This window comes from Ammospiza caudacuta, chromosome 37, assembly GCF_027887145.1.
Source record: "Ammospiza caudacuta isolate bAmmCau1 chromosome 37, bAmmCau1.pri, whole genome shotgun sequence".
Taxonomy (NCBI): Eukaryota; Metazoa; Chordata; class Aves; order Passeriformes; family Passerellidae; genus Ammospiza; species Ammospiza caudacuta.
In genome coordinates this window covers 855,056-875,943 of record NC_080629.1, presented here as the reverse complement: position 1 = coordinate 875,943, position 20,888 = coordinate 855,056, and the positions used below count along the sequence as shown (strand labels likewise).

General features: G+C 42.9%; 1 protein-coding gene across 1 annotated transcript; it reads left to right on the top strand.

Moving 5' to 3' along the window:
* The first annotated feature begins 1,306 nt into the window (after positions 1-1,306).
* Positions 1,307-20,101, top strand: HSD3B7 (hydroxy-delta-5-steroid dehydrogenase, 3 beta- and steroid delta-isomerase 7). Its single transcript, XM_058823075.1, is given in 8 exon segments — positions 1,307-1,351; positions 3,204-3,345; positions 5,754-5,906; positions 7,444-7,552; positions 8,755-8,854; positions 10,594-10,756; positions 19,592-19,632; positions 19,634-20,101. Coding segments are annotated over 8 exon segments (1,080 nt in total). The 5' UTR covers positions 1,307-1,342; the 3' UTR covers positions 19,997-20,101.
* Positions 20,102-20,888: the final 787 nt, after the last annotated feature.

The following is a 20,888-nucleotide window of genomic DNA, read 5'->3' as shown; positions in this document are numbered from 1 at the left end:
CACTCTTCGAGTTTGATGACCACTGGTCACTCTTCGAGCTTGCTGACCATTGGTCACTCTTCGAGTTTGCTGACCACTGGTCACTTTTGGAGCTTGCTGACCACTGGTCACTCTTCTCCCCCGCTGACCACTGCTCCTCCCCGGCCCCAACTGACCACTGGTCACTCTTGCCCCCCGCTGACCACTGCTCCTCCCTGGCCCCGCCCCTCCCTCCGCGGCCCCGCCCCCCGGCCGGCCGCGCCCTCTTGGGCCGCTTGACCCCCGCCGTGACCTCGGTGACGTCAGTGGCCGGAGCGGAGTGACCGCCGCGGTGTCCGAGCAGGCGCCCGAGCAGGAAACGCCGCTGCACCCGGGCCAGCGCCCACTTGGCCTCCAGCCGCGCCAGCTCGTCGCACAGCGCCGCGTTCTCCAGCACCAGCGCCCGCGCCGCCCGCCGCAAACGCCGCCAGCGCTGCCGGACGCGCTCGGACACGCGAGTGGACATCGCCCGCCCGCGAGTGGACAAAAAAATGGGGAAAATTAGCGAGAAAACGGGCAAAAATGGACGGTTTGGGACTCACCGGAAGTGAGCGCGGGGGGAAGGGGATGGGAGCGACACCAAGCGGAAGCGGGCGGTAAAAGCGGAGCCGGCCCTAAGGGGGGGGGGGGGGGGGGGGAAAGTCGCGAAAAACGCGGATTTAAACGCGAAGCCGCGCCTCGATCCGGTTTGGCGTCGCGGTCGCGTCGCGGTCGCGTCGCGGTTTATCCTTCTCGGGGGTTTTTTTGGGTCGTCTTTCTTCTCCTTCGCCGTTTTGAGCGGCGGCTGCCGTTACGCCTAAGGAGCCCTCGGCGTCTCTATGGTAACTTCCGGTCCGCGCCGCCATTTTGGCTTCCGCTTTGTAGCCACTTCCGGTTGGAGCCGCTCTGCCCCGCTCGGAGGACTCCCAACTCTTCTCTTTGATTTTCCCCAAAGTCCCGATTTTTTTCCCCCCCAAAATTCCCGATTTTTCCCCCAAATTCCCCCCAAAATTCCCGATTTTTCCCCCAAATTCCCCCCAAAATTCCCGATTTTCTCACCAAAATTCCATAATTTTGTGAAGAATCCCAATATTTTCAATCCCCGCCCCCATTTCCCCACAAAATTTCCAAATTTTCCCGCAAAATTCCCAAATTCTCCCCCTAATAATTCCCATTTTTTCAAACCCCCAAAATTCCCGAATTTCGCCCCGAAAATTCCCGATGTTTTTGGGCTCCTCCCTTCCGGCTTTGGCCCCGCCCCCTCCCCACCCGAAGGGGGCGTGGCCTCCCCAAATTCCCGGGAAATCGCCCCAAACCCGGGGGGGGGAGGGGCGGCAGCGGGGCCATGGCGCAGGTGGGGGGGGGAGGGGAAATTGGGGGAATTTTGGGGAATTTTTGGGGATTTTGGGGAATTTTGGGAGATTTGGGAAAAGTTCGGAGCCACTTCCGGGTGGGGGAGGGGAAATTGGGGCGGATTTGGGGAATTTTGGGGTTCCAAAAGTGAATTTGGGGCGGAATTTGGGGATTTTGGGGTGGAATTTGGGGATTTTTTGGGGTTTTTGGGACTTTAAAGTGAAATTTTGGGATTTTTTGGGGGGGGGATTTTTGGGGAATTTTTGGGACTTTAAAGTGAAATTTTTGGGCAATTTTTTTTTTTTTCCTTTTATTTTTTGAGGGATTTTTGGGGGGAATTTGGGGGATTTTTGGGACCTAAAAGTGAATTTTGGCTGGAATTTTTTGGGGGGATTTTGAGACTTCAAAGTGAATTTTGGGGGTGTTGGGGGCAATTTGGGGATTTTGGGGTCTGAAAATGAAATTTTGGGATCCTGGGGAGATCTGGGGGAGGTTCCAGAATGAATTTTGGGGCAAAATTTGGGATTTTTGGGGGGTTTTTTGTGATTTTCACCATTCCTGGGTGGATTTTTTGGGTTTTTTTTGTGATTTTGGCCATTCCTGAGTGGATTTTTTGGGGGTTTTTGGTATTTTGGCCGTTCCTGGGTGGATTTTTGGGTTTTTTTTTTTGTATTTTGGCCATTCCTGAGTGGATTTTTAGGTTTTTTTGTGATTTTCACCATTCCGGAGTGGATTTTTTGGGTTTTTTGGTATTTTGGCCATTCCTGAGTGGATTTTTGGGTTTTTTTGTGATTTTCACCATTCCTGAGTGGATTTTTTGGGGTTTTTTTGTGATTTTCACCATTCCTGAGTAGATTTTTTGGTTTTTTTGTGATTTTCACCATTCCTGGGTGGATTTTTTGGGGGTTTTTGGTATTTTGGCCATTCCTGGGTGGATTTTTTGGGGTTTTTTTGTGATTTTCACCATTCCTGAGTAGATTTTTTGGTTTTTTTGTGATTTTCACCATTCCTGGGTGGATTTTTTGGGGGTTTTTGGTATTTTGGCCATTCCTGAGTGGATTTTTTGGGGGTTTTTGGTATTTTGGCCATTCCTGGGTGGATTTTTGGTTTTTTTTTGTGATTTTCACCATTCCTGAGTGGATTTTTGGGGTTTTTGGTATTTTGGCCATTCCTGAGTGGATTTTTTTTTTTTTTTTTTTTTGTATTTTGGCCATTCCTGAGTGGATTTTTTGGTTTTTTTGTGATTTTCACCATTCCTGGGTGGATTTTTTGGGGTTTTTTGGTATTTTGGCCATTCCTGAGTGGATTTTTGGCGGATTTTGTGATTTTCACCATTCCTGGGTGGATTTTTTGGGGTTTTTTGGTATTTTGGCCATTCCTGAGTGGATTTTTTGGGGGTTTTTGGTATTTTGGCCATTCCTGGGTGGATTTTTGGGTTTTTTTTGTGATTTTCACCATTCCTGGGTGGATTTTTGGGGTTTTTGGTATTTTGGCCATTCCTGAGTGGATTTTTTTTTTTTTTTTTGGTATTTTGGCCATTCCTGAGTGGATTTTTTGGTTTTTTTGTGATTTTCACCATTCCGGAGTGGATTTTTTGGGTTTTTTTGGTATTTTGGCCATTCCTGAGTGGATTTTTTGGGGGTTTTTGGTATTTTGGCCGTTCCTGGGTGGATTTTTTGGGGGTTTTTGGTATTTTGGCCATTCCTGGGTGGATTTTTGGGGTTTTTTGTGATTTTCACCATTCCTGGCTGGATTTTTTCGGGGTTTTTTGGTATCTTGGCCGTTCCTGGGTGGATTTTTTTGGGGTTTTTTGCCTTTTGGAGCATTCGCAGTTGAATTTTGACCATTTGCAGGGCCTGGTGATGGTGGTGACCGGGGGCTCGGGGTTCCTGGGCTCCCACCTGGCCCAGGTGCTGCTGGAGGCGGAGCCGGAGCTTCGGGAGCTGCGAATCCTCGACCTCAAGCCCGACATCGAGCTGGTCCCCGAGAGGCACCGTGAGCCCCAAGAACCCCCGAATTCACCCCGAAAAAATCCACCTCAAAATGCCAAAAACTCACCTCAAAAATCCCCCCCCAAAATTCCCAAATTTAACGCTAAAAATTCACCCCGAAACGCCCCAAATTTGCCCCAAATGCACCCCAAAAATTCACCCCAAAAACCCTGGAAAATTCCCAAAATTCTACCCAAAAGTTCCCCCCAAAATCCCCCGAATTTAGCCCAACTATCCCCCCCAAAATCTGCCCCAAAATGCCAAAAATTCACCCCAAAATTTACCCCAAAAAATCCCCGCAAAATTCCCAAATTTAACCTCAAAAATCCACCCAAATTCCCCCCAAAATCCCCTGAATTCAGCTCAAAAATCCTCCCAAAAATTCACCCCCAAAAATCCCCTCAAAATTTCCAAAACCCCCCAAATTCAGCCCAAAAATTCCTGAAAAATTCCTGAAAAAATCCCCCCCAAAAATGCCAAAAACTCAGCCCAAAAGTCCCCCCAAAAATTTCCAAATTTAACCCCCAAAATGCCCCAAATTCACCTCAGAAATTCATCCCAGAAATCCACCCCAAAAATCTTCTGAATTCAGCCCAAACCCGCCCCCAAAATTCCTGAAAATTTCCCCAAATTCACCCCAAAAATTCACCCAAATTTGCCCCAAAAATTCACCCAAATTAATCCCAAAAAATTCCCCAAATTCACCCCAAAATCCCCTGAATTCAGCCCAAAAATATTTTAAAATTCCCAATATTTGGGGGTGATTTTGGCTGAGTTTGGGGTGAGCTTTCTTAATTTTAGGACAAATTTTGATGAATTTGGGGAAATTTTTGGGATGATTTTGGCTGATTTTGGGGTGATTTTTGTTGATTTTGGGGTGATTTTTGTTACGGTTTTCAATTTTGGGTTAAACTTTGTTAATTTTGGGGTGATTTTTTAAAAAATTTTGGCGGTTTTGCTCCCCCAAGCTCTCATGTCTGCCTGTTCCAGGGCAATTTTGGGCTGGATTTGTGTGACTTTGGGTTGATTTTTGGGCTAAATTCCCGTGGTTTTGGGTAATTTTGTGGTGATTTTTTAAAATTTTGGGTTAAATTTCATTGATTTTGGGTTAAATTTTGCCAGTTTTGGGTTTCTCACCCCCCCAGGCTCCCGGGTCCGGCTGTTCCGCAGTGACGTCGCCGACTCCGGGGCTCTGGGTGCCGCTTTTGGGTCGATTTTTGTTCGTTTTGGGCTGAGTTTTTGTTGCTTTTTTTTTTTAAATTTTGGGGTGAATTTTGCTGATTTTGGGTTAAATTTTGTAAATTTTATAAATTTTTAACCCCCCAGGCTCCCGGGTCCGGAAGTTCCGCCGACTTCGGGGCTCTGGGTTCCGTTTTTGGGTCGATTTTTGTTCATTTTGGGGTGGTTTTTTGGGGTAAATTTTTGGTTTTTTTTTTTTTAAATTTTGGGTTAAATTTCATTAATTTTGAGTTAAATTTTGCCAATTTTGGGTTTTTCACCCCCCCAGGCTCCCGGGTCCGGCTGTTCCGCGGTGACGTCGCCGATTTCGGGGCTCTGGGTGCCGGTTTTGGGTCGATATTTGTTCATTTTGGGCTGAGTTTTTGTTGCTTTTTTTTTTTTAAATTTTGGGGTGAATTTTGCTGATATTGGGTTAAATTTTGTAAATTTTATAAATTCACCCCCCCAGGCTCCGGGGTCCGGCTGTTCCGCGGTGACGTCGCCGACTCCGGGGCTCTGGGTGCCGCTTTTGGGTCGATTTTTGTTCATTTTGGGCTGAGTTTTTGTTGCTTTTTTTTTTTTAAATTTTGGGGTGAATTTTGCTGATTTTGGGTTAAATTTTGTAAATTTTATAAATTTTTAACCCCCCAGGCTCCCGGGTCCGGCTGTTCCGCGGTGACGTCGCTGACTTCGGGGCTCTGGGTGCCGCTTTTGGGTCGATTTTTGTTCATTTTGGGGTGGTTTTTTGGGGTAAATTTTTTGGTTTTTGTTTTTTTAAATTTTGGGTTAAATTTCATTAATTTTGAGTTAAATTTTGCCAATTTTGGGTTTTTCACCCCCCCAGGCTCCCGGGTCCGGCTGTTCCGCGGTGACGTTGCCGATTTTGGGGCTCTGGGTGCCGCTTTTGGGTCGATTTTTGTTCATTTTGGGCTGAGTTTTTGTTGCTTTTTTTTTTTTAAATTTTGGGGTGAATTTTGCTGATTTTGGGTTAAATTTTGTAAATTTTATAAATTCACCCCCCCAGGCTCCCGGGTCCGGCTGTTCCGTGGTGACGTCGCCGACTTCGGGGCTCTGGGTGCCGGTTTTGGGTCGATTTTTGTTCATTTTGGGGTGGTTTTTTGGGGTAAATTTTTGGTTTTTTTTTTTTAATTTTGGGTTAAATTTTGTAAATTTTATAAATTTTTAACCCCCCAGGCTCCCGGGTCCGGCTGTTCCGCGGTGACGTCGCCGACTTCGGGGCTCTGGGTGCCGCTTTCGGCGGCGCCGACGTCGTTTTCCACAGCGCCGCCCTGGTGGACGTGTGGGGGCGCTGCAGCCCCCAGGACATGGCGAGAGTGAACGTGCTGGGTAAACTGGGATTAACTGGTTTATACTGGGAGGGGTTAAACTGGTTTCTACTGGTTTGTGCTGGTTTGTACTGGTGTATTTTGTGTTCAGGGGATTTACTCAAAATGGCGGCCTGTACTAGAGTTCACAAAATGGCCGCCCAAGATGGCGCCTGATTGTAGGAAACCATTGGTACATGCTGGTGCATGCTGGTTTATACTGGTTTATACTGGTTTATACTGGTTTATACTGGTTTATACTGGTGTATTTTGTGTTTAAGGGATGTATTCAAAATGGCGGCCTGTACTACAGTTCACAAGATGGCCGCCCAAGATGGCGCCTGATTGTAGGAAACCATTGGTGCATGCCGGTGTATACTGGTTTGGACTGCTTTGTACTGGTTTATACTGGTTTGTACTGGTTTATACTGGTTTATACTGGTTTGTGCTGGTGTATTTTGTGTTTAAGGGATTTACTCAAAATGGCGGCCTGTACTAGAGTTCACAAGATGGCCGCCCAAAATGGCCGCCCAAGATGGCGCCTGATTGTAGGAAACCATTGGTGCATGCAGGTGTATACTGGTTTATACTGGTTTATACTGGTTTGTGCTGGTTTATACTGGTTTATACTGGTTTATACTGGTTTATGCTGGTTTGTACTGGTTTATACTGGTCCATACTGGTTTATACTGGTTTATACTGGTTTATGCTGGTTTGTACTGGTTTATACTGGTTTGTGCTGGTTTATACTGGTTTGTACTGGTTTGTACTGGTTTATACTGGTTTGGACTGGTTTGTACTGGTTTATACTGGTTTATACTGGTTTATAGTGGGAGGGGTTAATGGGGCAAACTGGGTAAACTGGTTTATACTGGTTTGTGCTGGTTTATACTGGTTTGTGCTGGTTTGTACTGGTTTATATTGGTTTATACTGGTTTGTGCTGGTTTGTACTGGTTTGTACTGGTTTGTACTGGTTTATACTGGGATATACAGGTTTATTTTTTGGGGAATATTTTCAGGATATTTTGGGATAATTTGGGGCTTTTTTCGGGGATATTTTTGGGGTAATTTCAGGATAATTTTGGGATCATTCCGGGATATTTTGGGGGATATTTGTGGGGGGTATTTTCAGGATGTTTTGGGGTAATTTTAGGGGGTTTTTGGGGGGGATATTTTTGATATAATTTGGGGATGTTTTGGGGGTAATTTCAGCATATTTTTGGGGTTGTTTTTGGGGATAATTTCAGGATATTTTGGGGATGTTTTTGTGGCGATTTTAAGATAATTTCAGGGTAGTTTTGGGGTATTTTTGGGGTAATTCTGGGGGCGTTTTTGGGGTTAATTCTAGGGGTATTTTTGGGTTAATTTCAGCACAATTTTGTGGCAATTTTGGGATAGTTTCAGGATATTTTGGAGTAATTTTGGGGATATTTTTGGGGGTATTCTTGTGGTAATTTTAAGATAATTTCAGGGTATTTTCAGCATATTTTTAGGACATTCTCAGGATGATTTCAGGATCTTTTTGGGGTAATTTTGGGGTGATTTTGGGGTGTTTCAGGCACCAAGAACGCGATCAGGGCCTGCCAGGCCGCGGGGGTGCCGGTGCTGATCTTCACCAGTAGCATGGAGGTCGTGGGGCCCAACACCCGCGGGGACCCCTTCGTCAGGTACGCCCCAAAAACCCCCAAAAAACACCCCAAAAACGGGAAAAAATGGGAAAAAACGCCCCAAAAATGGACTCGGTGCCCCTGAAAACCCCAAAAATGGCCCAAACCCCCCCAAAAACGGCCCAAAAATTCAAAAAAATCACCCCAAAAATGGAATTGGTGACCCCAAAAAACCCCAAAATTTCACCCAAAATGCCCCCCGAAAAATCCCAGAATTTCCCTCTGAAATTCCCCAAAAAATTCCCCGAAAAACCTAAAAAAATTCTCCAAATTTACCCCAAAATTACCCCAAAATTTACACCAAAGATGACCCAAATTATCCCGAAAATGACCCCAATTTTTGGCCCTTTTTGGGCAGAATTTCACCGAAAGTTTTGGGATTTTTTGGGGGGGATTTTCTGGGATTTTTGGGAATTTGGGATCTCCTAAACTTGGGGGGATTTTGGGGGGATTTTGGATCCCCCAAATCCCGAAAAAATGGGAATTTTTGGGTGGGATTTTGGGTGTTTCTGGAGCGATTTTGGCCCTTTGGGGGCTGAATTTTTTGGAAATTTCACTGGAATTTTTTGGGAATTTTCTGGGACTTTTGGGAATTTGGGATTCCCCAATTTTTGGGGTCATTTTTGGGGAATTTTGTGGGAATTTTTGGGGGTTTTGAAGCCCCAAAATGAGGAATTTTAGGGCGGGATTTTGAAGCAATTTTGGCCCTTTTTAGGCAGAATTTTCACCAAAATTTTGGGGATTTTGGGGGGAATTTTTTAGGATTTTCAGGAATTTCAGAATGTGATGATTTTGGGGTGATTTTGGGGGGTTTTGGATCCCCCAAATCCCCCCCAAAAGTGGAATTTTAGGGTGGAATTTTAGGGTGGAATTTTGAGCATTTCAGGAGCGATTTTTTCGCCATTTTTGGGCAGAATTTCACCGAAATTTTTGGGATTTTTGGAGGATTTTTTTTGGATTTTTTGGGGGGAATTTTCTGCCAACTTTGGGAATTTTGGGTTCCGTCATTTTCGGGGGATTTTGTGCGTTTTTGAAGCCTCGAGAAGTGGAATTGTTGGGCCGGGAATTTGGGCATTTCTTGGGCGATTTCGGCCCTTTTTGAGCCGAATTTTTTGGGAATTTCACCGGGATTTTTTTTATTATCTTTGGGAATTTGGGATCCCCTCAGTTTTGGGGTGAATTTTGGTGTTTTTGGGGCGCAGGGGGGACGAGGAGACGCCGTACCCCACCCGGCACTCGGAGCCGTACCCGCTGAGCAAGGCCCAGGCTGAGCGGCTGCTGCTGGAGGCCAACGGGAAACCCGTGAGGAAAATGAAAATTTGGCTGAAAAATTGGGATTTTGGGGCAAAAATTCTGGATTTTGGGGCAAAAATTCTGGATTTTGGGGCAAAAAATTGGGGATTTTGGGGGTTTGGGGTCCAAAACTTGGGATTTGCGGTAAAAAATCTGAGGATTTGGGGTCAAAAATTCGGGATTTTGGGGGTCAAAAATTGGGGATTTGGGGGTCAAAAATTGGGGATTTGGGATCAGGATTTTGGGTTAACGGTCCGGGATTTTGGGGTCAAAGTTTCGGGGTTTGGGAGCCAAAAATTTTTATGGGATTTGGCGCAGATTTCCGGGGGTGGCTGCCTGGTGACGCTGTCGCTGCGCCCCACGGGGATTTGGGGTGGAAATCTCAGAATTTTGGGTGGAATTAATCGGATTTTGAGTAGAATTTTGGGGATTTTGAGTAAAATTATGGGGATTTTTTTGAGAATCACAGAAATTTTTGGGATTTTGGGAATTTGTTCCCCAGATATCTGGGGGCGGGTGCCTGGTGACGCTGTCGCTGCGCCCCACGGGGATTTGGGGTGGAAATCTCAGAATTTTGGGCTTTTCCCTTGGATTTTGAGTAGAATTTTGGGGATTTTTTCTGGGAATTTCAGGAATTCTGAATTTTTGGGGTTTTTTTTTGGTGAATTTTGGGAATTTCTCCCCCAGATTTCCGGGGGTGGGCGCCTGGTGACGCTGTCCCTGCGCCCCACGGGCATTTTCGGGTGGAATTAATCAGATTTTGAGGAGAATTTTGGGGATTTTGAGTAGAATTTCGGGGATTTTTTTGGGAATCACAGAAATTTTGGGATTTTGGGAATTTCTCCCCCAGATATCTGGGGGCGGGCGGCTGGTGACGCTGTCGCTGCGCCCCACGGGGATTTGGGGTGGAAATCTCGGAATTTTGGGTAGAATTAATCAGATTTTGTGTAGAATTTTGGGGATTTTGAGTAGAATTTCGGGGATTTTTTTGGGAATCACAGAAATTTTTGGGATTTTGGGAATTTCTCCCCCAGATTTCCGGGGGCGGGCGCCTGGTCACGCTGTCGCTGCGCCCCACGGGCATTTTCGGGTGGAATTAATCAGATTTTGTGTAGAATTTTGGGGATTTTGAGTAGAATTTCAGGGATTTTTTTGGGAATCACAGAAATTTTGGGATTTTGGGAATTTCTCCCCCAGATTTCCGGGGGCGGGCGCCTGGTGACGCTGTCGCTGCGCCCCACGGGCATTTTCGGGTGGAATTAATCAGATTTTGTGTAGAATTTTGGGGATTTTGAGTAGAATTTCGGGGATTTTTTTGGGAATCACAGAAATTTTGGGATTTTGGGAATTTCTCCCCCAGATTTCCGGGGGCGGGCGCCTGGTGACGCTGTCGCTGCGCCCCACGGGCATTTTTGGGTGGAATTAATCAGATTTTGAGGAGAATTTCAGGGATTTTGAGTAGAATTTCAGGGATTTTGAGCAGAATTTCAGGGATTTCTTTGGGAATCACAGAATTTTTGGGATTTTGGGAATTTCTCCCCCAGATATCCGGGGGCGGGCGCCTGGTGACGCTGTCCCTGCACCCATGGGCATTTTTGGGTGGAAATCTCTGAATTTTGGGTGGAATTAATCGGATTTCGAGTAGAATTTCGGGGATTTTGAGTAGAATTTCAGGGATTTTGAGCAGAATTTCAGGGATTTCTTTGGGAATCACAGAATTTTGGGGATTTTGGGAATTTCTCCCCCAGATTTCCGGGGGCGGGCGGCTGGTGACGCTGTCGCTGCGCCCCACGGGCATTTTCGGGGAGCGGCACCCGCTGCTGGAGCTGTTCTACCGCCGGGGCCGGGGCCTGGGCGGGCGCGTGCCCCGGACGCTGCCCCCGAACGCCGAGCACGGCCGCGTGTACGCCGGTGAGGATGGGGAAAACGGGAAAAAACGGGGGAAAAAACAGGAAAAATGGGGGAAAATGGGGAAAAAAAATGGGGGAAAAAAAAATTGGAAAAAATGGGGGAAAAAAAACTGGAAAAAATGGGGGAAAAAAGACGGAAAAAAATGGGGAAGAAAAAACAGAAAAAATGGGGAAAAAAGGCGAAAAAAATAGGAAAAAAAAATCCAGAAAAAATGGGGAAAATAAACCTGAAAAAATGGGGAAAAAAAATCCGGAAAAAAATGGGGAAAAAACCATGAACAAAAAAATAGGAAAAAAAAAAAATCCGGAAAAAATGGGGAAAATAAACCCCAAAAAAAATGGGGGAAAAAAACCAGAAAAAAATAGGGAAAAAACACGGAAAAAATAGGAAAAAAATATCCGGAAAAAATGGGGAAAATAAACCTGAAAAAATGGGGAAAAAAACATCCGGAAAAAAATGGGGAAAAAAACCCGGAAAAAATGGGGGGAAAAGTGGGGGGAAATGGGGAAAAAATGGGAAAAAAACAGGAAAAAAAATTCCGGAAAAAATGGGGAAAAAACCCGAAAAAAAAGGGGAAAATAAACCCGAAAAAATGGTGAAAAAAAAAAAAACAACTGAAAAAAATGGGGAAAAAAAACCACGAGAAAAAAATAGGGGAAAAATATCCGGAAAAAATGGGGAAATAAACCCGAAAAAATGGGGAAAAAAAATCTGGAAAAAAAATGGGGAAAAAAACCCGGAAAAAATGGGGGAAAAACGTGAAAAAAATAGGAAAAAAAAAATCTGGAAAAAATGGGGAAAATAAACCTGAAAAAATGGGGAAAAAAAAATCCGGAAAAAAATGGGGGAAAAACCATGAAAAAAAAAAATAGGGAAAAAAAAATCCGGAAAAAATGGGGAAAATAAACCCCAAAAAAATGGGGGAAAAAAACCCAGAAAAAAATAGGGAAAAAACACGGAAAAAATAGGAAAAAAATATCCGGAAAAAATGGGGAAAATAAACCTGAAAAAATGGGGGAAAGGAAAAACAACTGAAAAAAATGGGGGAAAAAAACACGGAAAAAAAATAGGGAAAAAAAATCCGGAAAAAATGGGGAAAATAAACCGGAAAAAATGGGGAAAAAACTCAGAAAAAATGGGGAAAATAAAATCGAAAAAATGGGGGAAAAAAAAAAAAAAAAAAAACAACAGAAAAAAATGGGGAAAAAACCACGAAAAAAAAAAGGAAAAAAAAAAAAAAAACGGAAAAAATGGGGAAAATAAACCAAAAAAATGGGGGGAAAAAAAACAGAAAAAAAAAATGGGAAGAAACCACGAAAAAATAGGAAAAAAAATGTGGAAAAAATGGGGAAATAAACCCGAAAAAATGGGAAAAAAAATCTGGAAAAAAATGGGAAAAAAAACCGGAAAAAATGGGGAAGAAAAACCCGAAAAAATGGGGGAAAAACGTGAAAAAAATGGGAAAAAAATCTGGAAAAAATGGGGAAGAAAAACCCGAAAAAATGGGGGAAAAACCCAGAAAAAATTGGGGAAAAAATGGGAAAAAACAGAGAAAAAAAACGAGAAAAAGTGGGGGGAAAAAAACAGGAAAAAAAAATGGGAAAAAAACACGAAAAAATAGGAAAAAAAATCCGGAAAAAATGGGGAAAGTAAACCTGAAAAAATGGGGAAAAAAAAAATCCGGAAAAAAAATGGGGAAAAAACCATGAAAAAAAAAAAGGAAAAAAAAAAATCCGGAAAAAATGGGGAAAATAACCCCCCAAAAAAATGGGGAAAAAAAAAACAGAAAAAAATATGGAAAAAACACGGAAAAATAGGAAAAAAATATCCGGAAAAAATGGGGAAAATAAACCTGAAAAAATGGGGAAAAAAAAAAAAAAAAAAAAAACAGAAAAAATGGGGAAAAAAAACACAAAAAAAAGATAGGGAAAAAATATCCGGAAAAAATGGGGAAAATAAACCTGAAAAAATGGGGGAAAAAAAAATCCGGAAAAAAATGGGGAAAAAACCATGAAAAAATAGGGAAAAAACACGGAAAAAATAGGAAAAAAAAGTCCAGAAAAAATGGGGAAAATAAACCTGAAAAAATGGGGAAAAGAAAAACAACTGAAAAAAATGGTGGAAAAAAACACGAAAAAAAAATAGGGAAAAAAAATATCTGGAAAAAAATGGGAAAATAAACCCAAAAAAATGGGGAAAAAAAAAAAAAAAAAACAACAGAAAAAAATGGAGAAAAAACCACGAAAAAAAAAAATAGGAAAAAAATATCCTCAAATATGGGGAAAATAAACCTGAAAAAATGGGGAAAAAAAATCCGGAAAAAATGGGGGGGAAAGTGGGGGGAAATGGGGAAAAAATGGGAAAAAAACAGGAAAAAAAATCCGGAAAAATGGGAAAAAAAACCCGGAAAAAATGGGGAAGAAAAACCCCAAAAAAATGGGGGGAAAACGTGAAAAAAAATGGGAAAAAAAAAATATCCGGAAAAAATGGGGAAAATAAACCCGAAAAAATGGGGGAAAAACCCAGAAAAAATGGGGGGAAAAAAACAGAAAAAAAAAAAAGGGAAAAACCACAAAAAAATAGGAAAAAAAAAATCCGGAAAAAATGGGGAAAATAAACCCGAAAAAATGGGAAAAAAACCCAGAAAAAAATGGGGAAAAAACACGAAAAAAAAATAGGAAAAAATATCCGGAAAAATTGGGGAAAATAAACCCGAAAAAATGGGGGAAAAACCCAGAAAAAATGGGGAAAAAACGCGGAAAAATAGGAAAAAATATCCGGAAAAAAAGGGGAAAATAAACCCGAAAAAATGGGGAAAAAAATCTGGAAAAAAATGGGGGGAAAAGTGGGGGGAAATGGAGAAAAAATGGGAAAAAACCAGGAAAAAAAAATCCGGAAAAAATGGGAAAAAAACCCGGAAAAAATGGGGAAGAAAAACCCGAAAAAATGGGGAAAAAAACGTGAAAAAAATGGGATAAAAATATCCGGAAAAAAAATGGGGAAAATAAACCCGAAAAATGGGGGAAAGCCCAGAAAAAATTGGGGAAAAATGGGAAAAAACAGAGAAAAAAAGCCAGAAAAAATGAGGGAAAAAAAAAACAGAAAAAAAATGGGAAAAAACCACGAAAAAATAGGAAAAAAAATCCGGAAAAATTGGGGAAAATAAACCCAAAAAAATGGGAAAAAAACCCAGAAAAAAATGGGGAAAAAACACGAAAAAATTAGGAAAAAATATCCGGAAAAAAATGGGGAAAATAAACCCGAAAAAATGGGAAAAAAAGTGGGGAAAAATGGGAAAAAAAAAGGGAAAAAAATCCGGAAAAAAATGGGGAAAAAAACAGCAGAAAAAATGGGGAAGAAAAACCAGAAAAAAATGGGGAAAAAGCTATGAAAAAAACCAGGAAAAAAATATCCGGAAAAAATGGGGAAGAAAAACCCGAAAAAATGGGGAAAAAAAATCCGGAAAAAAAATGGGGAAAAAAACCCGGAAAAAATGGGATAGAAAAAAACAGAAAAATGGGGAAAAAATGCGAAAAAAAATCCAGAAAAAACGGGGAAAAAAAACCCAAAAAAAAAAAAGGGGGGAAAAGTGGGGAAAAATGGGGGAAAATGGGAAAAAAAACAGGAAAAAAAAATCCGGAAAAAATGGGGAAAATAAACCCGAAAAAATGGGGGAAAAACCCAGAAAAAATTGGGGAAAAAATGGGAAAAAACAGAGAAAAAAAACCCAGAAAAAATGGGGGGAAAAAAACAGGAAAAAAAAATGGGAAAAAACCACGAAAAAATAGGAAAAAAAATCCGGAAAAAATGGGGAAAATAAACCCGAAAAATGGGGAAAAAAACCCAGAAAAAAATGGGGAAAAACACGAAAAAAAATAGGAAAAAAATATCCGGAAAAAATGGGGAAAATAAACCCGAAAAAATGGGAAAAAAGTGGGGAAAATGGGGGAAAAAAAAAGGGAAAAAAATCCGGAAAAAAATGGGGAAAAAAACAGCAGAAAAATGGGGAAGAAAAACCAGAAAAAAATGGGGAAAAAGCTATGAAAAAAAAACAGGAAAAAATATCCGGAAAAAATGGGGAAAATAAACCCGAAAAAATGGGGAAAAAAAATCTGGAAAAAAATGGGGAAAAAAACCCGAAAAAATGGGATAGAAAAAACAGAAAAATGGGGAAAAAATGCGAAAAAATAGGAAAAAAAAATCCAGAAAAAATGGGGGAAAAAAAAAAAACAAACAAAAAATGGGGGGAAAAGTGGGGAAAAATGGGGGAAAATGGGAAAAAAACAGGAAAAAAAAATCCGGAAAAAATGGGGAAAAAACCCGGAAAAAAAGGGGAAGAAAAACCAGAAAAATTGGGGAAAAACCGTGAAAAAAAAATAGGATAAAAATATCCGGAAAAAATGGGGAAAATAAACATGAAAAAATGGGGGAAAAACCCAGAAAAAAATGGAGAAAAAATGGGAAAAAACAGAGAAAAAAACCCAGAAAAAATGGGGGGAAAAAAACCAGAAAAAATGGGAAAAAAACACGGAAAAAATGAGGAAAAAATATCCGGAAAAAAAGGGGAAAATAAACCCGGGAAAATGGGGAAAAACCACGAAAAAAGTAGGAAAAAAATATCCGGAAAAAATTGAGAAAATTATCCCGAAAAAATGGGGAAAAGCCCAGAAAAAAAATGGGGAAAAAACACAAAAAAAAAAAGAAAAAAGAAAATCCGGAAAAAATGGGAAAAAAATCCAGAAAAATGGGGAAAATAAAGCAGAAAAAATAGGGGAAAAAACCCAGAAAAAAATGGGGAAGAAAAACAGGAGAAAAGGGGAAAAAACCACGAAAAAATAGGAAAAAATATCCAGAAAAAATGGGAAAAATAAACCCGAAAAAAATGGGGGAAAAAGCCATAAAAAAGTGGGGGAAAAATGGGGAAAAATTTGGGAAAAATGGGGGATAAATGGGAAAAAAACAGGGAAAAAATCCGGAAAAATGGGGAAGAAAAACCCAGAAAAAATGGGGAAAACCACGAAAAAAATAGGAAATAAAATCCGGGAAAAATGGGGAAAAAAACCGGAAAAATGGGGAAGAAAAGCCAGAAAAAAATTGGGGAAAAACCACGAAAAAAATAGGAAAAAAATCCGGAAAAATGGGGAAAAAAACTGGAAAAAAAAAAAAGGAAAAAATCCGGAAAAAATGGGGAAAAAACTGAAAAAAAAAAAGGAAAAAAATCCGGAAAGAATGGGGAAAATAAACCCGAAAAAATGGGGAAAAACCACGAAAAAAATAAGAAAAAATATCTGGAAAAAATGGGGGGAAAAAAACCAAAAAAATGGGGAAGAAAAACCAGGAAAAATGGGGAAAAAACACGAAAAAAAGAGGAAAAAAATCCGGAAAAATGGGGAAAAAAACCGGAAAAATGGGGAAGAAAAACCAGAAAAAAATGGGGAAAAAAATGCAAAGAAAAAAAAAAAGGAAAAAAGTCCGGATAAAGTGCGGAAAATAAACCCGAAAAAATGAGAAAAAGAAAACAGAAAAAATGGGGGAAAAATGGGGAAAAACAGGAAAAAAACCCAGAAAAATGGGGAAAATAAAGCAGAAAAAATAGGAAAAAAAAAATACATAAAAATTGGGGAAAAACCACGAAAAAAATAGGAAAGAAATCTGGAAAAAATGGGGAAAAACCACGAAAAAATAGGAAAAAAAATCCGGAAAAATGGGGAAAAAAACTGAAAAAAATAGGAAAAACAAATCTGGAAAGAATGGGGAAAATAAACCCGAAAAAATGGGGAAGAAAACCCAGAAAAAATGGGGAAAAACACGAAAAAAAATAGGAAAAACAAATCCAGGAAAAATGGGGAAAATAGACCCGAAAAAATGGGGGAAAAAACCCAGAAAAAATAGGGAAAAAATTAAAAAAAAAAACACAAAAAATGGGGGAAAATAAAGCAGAAAAAAATGGGGGGAAAAAATAGGAAAAAAGAGGAAAAAAAAGCAGAAAAAAATGGGGAAAATAAAGCAGAAAAAATGGGAACAAAATGGAGAAAAACGAGGAAAGAATAGGGAAAAACATCTGGAAAAAAATGGGGGAAAAACCCAGAAGGAAATGGGGAAAATAAAGCAGAAAAAATAGGGAAAAAAAACCTGAAGAAATGGGAAAAATCCAGAAAAATAGAGAAAAAAAAAAAAATTCCCCGCAGGGAGCGTGGCGTGGATGCGCGTGCTGGCCGCCCTGAGCTCCTAAATTCCCCGAATTTCGCCCAAATTTTACCCGATTTTTGCCATTTAAAAACCCCCAAATTCCTCCCTAAAAATCCCCAATTTTTTTTGGCTGAAGACCCCAAATTTCCCCCAAATTTCCCCCAAATTTCCCCCAAATTTCCCCCAGGGAAAATGGCGTGGATGCGCGTGCTGGCCGCCCTTAGCTCCTAAATTCCCCCATAAAATCCCTGAATTTCACCCGATTTTCACCCAATTTTCGCCAAAAAAAACCCCAAATTTAACCCTAAAAATCCCCAATTTTTTTGGCTGAAAACCCCAAATTTTCCCCCAAACTTTCCACAGGGAGCGTGGCGTGGATGCGCGTGCTGGCCGCTCTTAGCTCCTAAATTCCCCCGTAAAACACCCGAATTTCACCCAAGTTTCACCTGATTTTCACCATAAAACCCCCAAATTTCTCCCTAAAAATCCCCATTTTTTTTTGGCTGAAGACCCCAAATTTCCCCCAAATTTCCCACAGGGAAAATGGTGTGGATGCGCGTGCTGGCTGCCCTTAGCTCCTAAATTCCCCCGTAAAACACCCGAATTTCACCCAAATTTCACCTGATTTTCACCATAAAACCCCCAAATTTCTCTCTAAAAATCCCCAATTTTTTTTGGCCGAAAACCCCAAATTTCCCCCCGGCAGGGAACGTGGCGTGGATGCACGTGCTGGCCGCCCTTAGCTCCCAAACTGCCCCGTAAAATCCCCGAATTCCGCCCGAAATTCACCCAATTTTCACCCAATTTTCACCCAATTTTCACCCAATTTTCCCCCATAAAACCCCCAAATTTCTCCCTAAAAATCCCCAATTTTTTTTGGCTGAAAACCCCAAATTTCCCCCCAATTTCCCCCCGGCAGGGAACGTGGCGTGGATGCGCGTGCTGGCCGCCCTTAGCTCCCAAACTCCCCCATAAAACCCCTGAATTTCACCCAAAATTCACCCAATTTTCACTCAATTTTCCCCAATAAAAACCCCAAATTTCTCTCTAAAAATCCCCAATTTTTTTGGCTAAAAACCCCAAATTTCCCCTTGAATTTCCCCCCGCGCAGGGAACGTGGCGTGGATGCGCGTGCTGGCCGCCCTTAGCTCTCAAACTCCCCCATAAAAACCCTGATTTTCACCCAAATTTCGCCATAAAATCCCCAAAATTCCCAATTTTCATCCAAATTTCGCTGCTTTCCTCCCAGGGACGAGTTGGCTGCCATTAATCCCCAAACTCCCCCATAAAAACCCTGAATTTTGCCCAAATTTCACCATAAAATCCCCAAATTTCTCCCTAAAAATCCCCAATTTTTTTTTTTTTGCTAAAAACCCCAAATTTCCCCCCGGCAGGGAACGTGGCGTGGATGCGCGTGCTGGCCGCCCTTAGCCCCCAAACTCCCCCATAAAACTCCTGAATTTCACCCAAATTTCACCCGATTTTCACCCAATTTTCGCCAAAAAACCCCCCAAATTTCACCCTAAAAATCCCCAATTTTTTTTTTTGCTAAAAACCCCAAATTTCCCCCAAATTTGCCCCCCAGCAGGGAAGGTGGCGTGGATGCGCGTGCTGGCCACTCTTAACTCCCAAACTCCCCCATAAAAACCCTGAATTTTGCCCAAAATTCACCCAATTTTCACCCAATTTTCCCCAATAAAAACCCCAAATTTCTCTCTAAAAATCCCCAATTTTTTTGGCTAAAAACCCCAAATTTCCCCTTGAATTTCCCCCCGCGCAGGGAACGTGGCGTGGATGCGCGTGCTGGCCGCCCTTAGCTCTCAAACTCCCCCATAAAAACCCTGATTTTCACCCAAATTTCGCCATAAAATCCCCAAAATTCCCAATTTTCATCCAAATTTCGCTGCTTTCCTCCCAGGGACGAGTTGGCTGCCATTAATCCCCAAACTCCCCCATAAAAACCCTGAATTTCGCCCAAATTTCACCATAAAATCCCCAAATTTCTCCCTAAAAATCCCCAATTTTTTTTTTTTTTGCTAAAAACCCCAAATTTCCCCCAAATTTCCCCCCCCAGCAGGGAAGGTGGCGTGGATGCGCGTGCTGGCCACTCTTAACTCCCAAACTCCCCCATAAAAACCCTGAATTTTGCCCAAATTTCACCCGATTTTCACTCAGTTTTTGCTATTAAAAGTCCCCAAATTTCACCCTAAAAATCCCCAATTTTTTTTGCTAAAAAGCCCAAATTTACCCCAAATTTCCGCCAAATTCCCCTGCAGGGAACCTGGCATGGGTGCGCGTGCTGGCCGCTCTTAACTCTCAAACTGCCCCATAAAACTTCCGAATTTCGCCCAAATTTCACCCGATTTTCACCATTTAAAAAAACACAAATTTCACCTTAATATTCCCCAAATTTTTTTTTGCTGAAAACCCCAAATTTCCCCCCCCCAATTTTCCCCCCGGCAGGGAACGTGGCGTGGATGCGCGTGCTGGCCGCCCTTAGCTCCCGAACTCCCCCATAAAATCCCCGAATTTCGCCCAAATTTCACCCGATTTTCACCATAAAACCCCCAAATTTCCCCCTAAAAATCCCCAATTTTTTTTTTTTTTTTTTGCTAAAAACCCCAAATAAATTTTCCCCCCCGGCAGGGAACGTGGCGTGGATGCACGTGCTGGCCGCCCGCGCCGCCCCGCGCCCGCCCGGCCTCGGTGGGCGGCGAGTTCTTCTTCTGCTACGACGACTCTCCCTGGGCGCCGTACGAGGACTTCACGCTGCTGCTGCTCGGCCCCGCCGGCGTCCGCGCCGGGCCCCGCGTCCCCCGCGGCCTCGGGGGGCTCCTGGCGCGGCTCGGGGGGGCCCTGCGGGCGATTTTGGGGCGCCTCGGGGTGCGCTGGGCGCCGCTGCTGAACCCCTACACGTGGGCCGTGGCCTGCACCCCGTTCAGCGTGCGCACGGCCAAGGCGCGGCGCCGCCTCGGCTACCGCCCGCTCTTCTCCTGGAGCGAGGCGCGCGACAGGACGGGCCGCTGGCTGCGCACGCTGGCCGGGGCCTGAGGGGTTAAACGCCGGGGAGGAAACGGCGAAGAAACGGGAAAAAACGGAGAAAAAATGGGGAAAAAGGGCGAAAAAACGAGAAAAAACGGGGGAGAAAGGGTTAAAAACGGCGGTTCGGGGGATGAGGGCGAGCGTGGGCGTGAAGGGGTTAAAAGTGGGGAGAAACGGCGAAAAACAGCGAGAAAACGGGGAGAAAGGGGGAAGAAAGGGTTAAAAACGGCGGTTCGGGGGATGAGGGCGAGCGTGGGCGTGAAGGGGTTAAAAGTGGGGAGAAACGGCGAAAAAATGAGAAAAAAACGGGGGAGAAAGGGTTAAAAACGGCGGTTTGTGGGATGAGGGTGAGCGTGGGCGTGAAGGGGTTAAAAATGGGGAGAAACGGCGAAAAAACGGGGGAGAAAGGGGGAAGAAAGGGTTAAAAACGGCGCTTTGGGGGATGAGGGTGAGCGTGGGCGTGAAGGGGTTAAAAATGGGGAGAAACGGCGAAAAAAACGAGAGAAAACGGCGAAAAACCGGGAAAAAACAGCGAAAAAATGAGAAAAAACGGGGAAGGAACGGGGGAGAAAGGGTTAAAAACGGTGGTTTGGGGGAGGAGGGTGAGCGTGGGCGTGAAGGGGTTAAAAATGGGGAGAAACGGCGAAAAAAACGAGAAAAAACGGAGAAAAAACGAGAAAAAGCGGGGCAGAAAGGGTTAAAAACGGCGGTTTGTGGGATGAGGGTGAGCGTGGGCGTGAAGGGGTTAAAAATGGGGAGAAACGGCGAAAAAACGAGAAAAAACGGAGAAAAAACGAGAAAAAGCGGGGCAGAAAGGGTTAAAAACGGCGGTTTGTGGGATGAGGGTGAGCGTGGGCGTGAAGGGGTTAAAAATGGGGAAAAACGGCGAAAAAACGGCGAA